We start from the raw sequence: 4,010 nt of genomic DNA, 5'->3' as shown, positions 1-4,010 counted from the left end.
GCCACCTTAGGTGTACGTGGCTGGCGCCTTAGCCGGTTGAGCTATAGGCGCCGAGCCGGGAACAAGAATTTTAACTGACTTTAGCATTTCTTCACTTAATCCTATTTGCAGTCACTAAATTTATCAAGGCAGTGACCATGTCCAATTAGTTCTGCTTTTTAAATACTAATAGCAAAGACTCAATGTGTCTTAAATGTAGACATTATAAGATTTATAACACTTACATTTGCACCTTAAATCTTGAGAGTGAAAAGGTTGCATATTACTGTATTAATATGTTCAGAAATTTTCTTACCAACAGGTTCTGAAAGTTCCATGCTAACAGCTGAATTTGAACCTAAACAAGAGATTGAGATATAATATATATTTTTACAAAACAATGTCTAGCTCTACACACCACAGACAACTTAGTATTTTCTCAATTAGTCTTTCAAAGAGGATATCATAAAAAATTACCTTCACACAATGACTGTTCCTCTTGAGAGGACTCCACAGGTGCTGTTTAATAGAAATAAATTCTATTAAAAATTGAGACTCATATCCATTTCACTTATCTTTTAATATACAATAAAAACAGAAATTCAATAACAATGCAAACCTCAGTAATTCAGACCAACAGCAGCTAACTCAGATCTTCAAATTAGAGGTCTCTGTTGAACCTACTTTTGCAAAGTTCTACCAGTTATAGTCAATTTAAAACATTTTCAGTAACTGAAATGTATTCATATTAATAAAAGTCTAATTAGGATGGTGCCTGTGGCTCAGTGGGTAGGGCGCCGGCCCTATATACTGAGAGTGGCGAGTTCTAACCTGGCCCTGGCCAAACTGCAACAACAACAACAAAAAATAGCTAAGCTTTGTGGTGGGCGCCTATAGTCTCAGCTACTTAGGAGGCTGAGGCAAGAGAATCGCCTAAGCCCAAGGGTTGGAGGTTTCTGTGAGCTGTGATGCTACAGCACTCTACTGACGGCAATAAAGTAAGACTCTGTCTTTAAAAAAAGAAAAAAAGCCTAATTATTCTCTTGATTTGCAGGATAAACCTTTTGATAGATACTGTAAAAGTAATCTACAGCCCAGATCAAATTAGTGAGATTTGCTCAAGGAGTATTCATCAACTTTTTATTTATGAAATTAAAAAAAATTCTTTTTTTTTATTTTTCAACTTCTACTGGCTTTCACTTTATCTTAGTTTTTTTAAAGTTTTCTTTTTTAATTTTTTTTTCTTTCTTCCTCCTTTAGTGATTCTCTTGCCCTCCTCTCCCCCATGTAGCTGGGATTACAGTGCTTGCCAAAATGTTTGGCTTTTTTTTTTTTTGTAGAGATGGGGTCTCACTCTGGCTCACTCTGCCTCATGCTGGTCTTCTACTAGTCTTGAAATCGGTTGAGCTCAGGCAATCCACCCACCTAGCCCTCCCACAGCACTGGGACAACAGGTTCATGGACTTTTAAAATTCCCTCTTGGTAATAACCTTTTAGCTCCAAAAGACTGTGATTAGTTCTTTTTAAAATTCCCTAGTCATGGCTCGGCGCCTGTGGCTCAAGTGGCTAAGGCGCCAGCCACATACACCTAAGGTGGCAGGTTTGAATCCAGCCTGGGCCGCCAAACAACAATGGCTGCAACCAAAAATAGCTGGGCGTTGTGGCAGACGCCTGTGGTCCCAGCTACTTGGGAGGCTGAGGCAGGAGACTCGCTTGAGCCCAGGAGTTGGAGGTTGCTGTGAGCTGTGATGCCTCAGCACTCTACCCAGGGGGTAGCTTGAGGCTCTGTCTCAAAAAAAATTCCTGAGTCATATGTTATCAAGATCCCTGAATAAATTAAATTTGATACCAACAAGATAAACAGTATTTGTATAAAGTCCTGAAACCCATTAAACATTGGCAGAATTGGTGATTCCAGTAATGTCAGTTTTGTCCTATACTACACCTCTAAGAGAAAGCAAAAATCCAGCTTCCACTGTTGTCATACTGCCAATTTACTAATGACATCACTGGAAGAGATGTTAAGAGAAGCACATAAAACACTCAAAAATATAAATGTTAAAATTTTATGTCTGATACACCTAAATGATACTCCAATATGAAAGTGCCCCGGCTTCTTGTACATCCAAGATACAAAAAGATACCAAAAGGTTTAAAGTTGGCCAGGCATGGTGGCTCACACCTGTAATCCTAGCTCTCTGGGAGGCCAAGGTGAGCGGATAGCTTGAGCTCATGGGTTTGAGACCAGCCTGAGCAAAACTGAGACCCCATCTCTACTAAAAATAGAAAAAAACTGAGGCAAGAGGATTGCCTGAGCCCAAGAACTGGAGGTTGCTGTTAGCTATGATGCCATAGCACTCTATCCAGGGCAACAGCTTGAGACTCTGACTCAAAAAAAAAAAAGTTTAAAGTCATGTGAATCATGCAAGCAAGTAATAAGAATAATGAATTCATAACCTACAAAACTAACTTAAAATCACTGCCCAGAAAGTATTAATACCTGTGAGAGTCAAAAGAGGGTGTTTTAGGCCCAATCTTCAACAGCATCAAGGGTTAAGGAAAATAATTTCCTGTCCCTGATGGGTGAAGGGTAAGCAGGGTATTTTTTTGAAAGGGACATGCTCAGATCGTCACTTAGGAATATCATTTTTATGGCAGTGTATAGATCAACTAGAGTGAGAAAGACACGCAGGCAAGAAGACCAGCATCACCACTGCAAGAAAGCATGCCATTAGAACCACCTCGCAGTACAACTGAGGTGGGGGGAGTGACACAAAGATACAAGCAACATGTGACAGGAGGAGGAGAAAAGGACAGTGAAGGTCTGATGACCCCAACCACTGTGAAGAGTTGGACATGAACAAAAACTTGGTGGGAGGGGATCATTTGAACTGAGTTTCAAAAGTGACAGAAACACTTTCTCCAGTATGTTCTCTGGACGCAATATAAATTAACCTTTTGTTGCTTTTTTATTTTGTAACGGTAAGGTAAGGAAAAATTATTCAATTTTCAGAAAAAGCCCAGACAGCGCTAAGTTAATCGATTCATAAAACACCTTAGGAAGGAGCAGGCAGCACAGGGTAGTGGTGAGGGCCTAGAATTGAGCCTGTCACAAGTTGTGAAATGTAGTTATTTTATTAGAATCATGCGAATGATGTACCATCTACCTGATGGGATTGCTGAGAGGATTGAGTGTTTAACAAATTAAACATCTGGCTCAGTGCCTGTAGCTCAGTGGCTAGGGCACCTGCCACATACACTGGAGCTGGTGGGTTCAAACCCAGCCCAGGCCTGCCAAACAATGATAATTACAACCCCCCCCCAAAAAAAAAACCTGAATGTATGTCCCAAGCATGGTTTTCTGTTTGGCTCGGTGCCCATAGCACAATGGTTACTGGCTACAGCACCAGCCACATACGCCAAGGGTGATGGGTTCAAACCCAGCCCAGACCAGCTAAACAACAATGACAACTGCTACAAAAAATAGCCAGGCTTTGTGGCAGGTACCTGTAGTCCTAACTACTACTTGGGAGGCTGAGGCAAGAGAATTGCTTAAGCCTAGGAGGCTGCTGTGAGCTATGACGTTACAGCACTCTACCCAAGGCAACAAAGTGAGACTCTGTCTCAAAAAAAATTCCTGAGTCATATGTTATCAAGATCCCTGAATAAATTAAATTTGATACCAACAAGATAAACAGTATTTGTATAAAGTCCTGAAACCCATTAAACATTGGCAGAATTGGTGATTCCAGTAATGTCAGTTTTGTCCTATACTACACCTCTAAGAGAAAGCAAAAATCCAGCTTCCACTGTTGTCATACTGCCAATTTACTAATGACATCACTGGAAGAGATGTTAAGAGAAGCACATAAAACACTCAAAAATATAAATGTTAAAATTTTATGTCTGATACACCTAAATGATACTCCAATATGAAAGTGCCCCGGCTTCTTGTACATCCAAGATACAAAAAGATACCAAAAGGTTTAAAGTTGGCCAGGCATGGTGGCTCACACCTGTAATCCTAGCTC

General features: G+C 40.4%; 1 protein-coding gene across 1 annotated transcript in view; it reads right to left on the bottom strand.

Annotated features, from left to right (window-relative positions):
* GSPT1 (G1 to S phase transition 1) overlaps positions 1-4,010 on the bottom strand; it is a 40,344-nt gene that overhangs the window by 20,860 nt on the left and 15,474 nt on the right. The window contains exons 2-3 of the mRNA XM_003800896.3: positions 457-498; positions 296-337 (exon numbers count right to left, since the gene is read on the bottom strand). Of these exons, the coding sequence (XP_003800944.1) occupies positions 296-337; positions 457-498 (84 nt within the window). The remainder of the gene's footprint in view (positions 1-295; positions 338-456; positions 499-4,010) is intronic.

Source organism: Otolemur garnettii, unplaced genomic scaffold (assembly GCF_000181295.1).
Source record: "Otolemur garnettii isolate 467f Iridium unplaced genomic scaffold, OtoGar3 scaffold00189, whole genome shotgun sequence".
NCBI lineage: Eukaryota > Metazoa > Chordata > Mammalia > Primates > Galagidae > Otolemur > Otolemur garnettii.
Note: the sequence above shows the minus strand (reverse complement) of the source record. Positions and strands in the feature narration are given on the sequence as shown.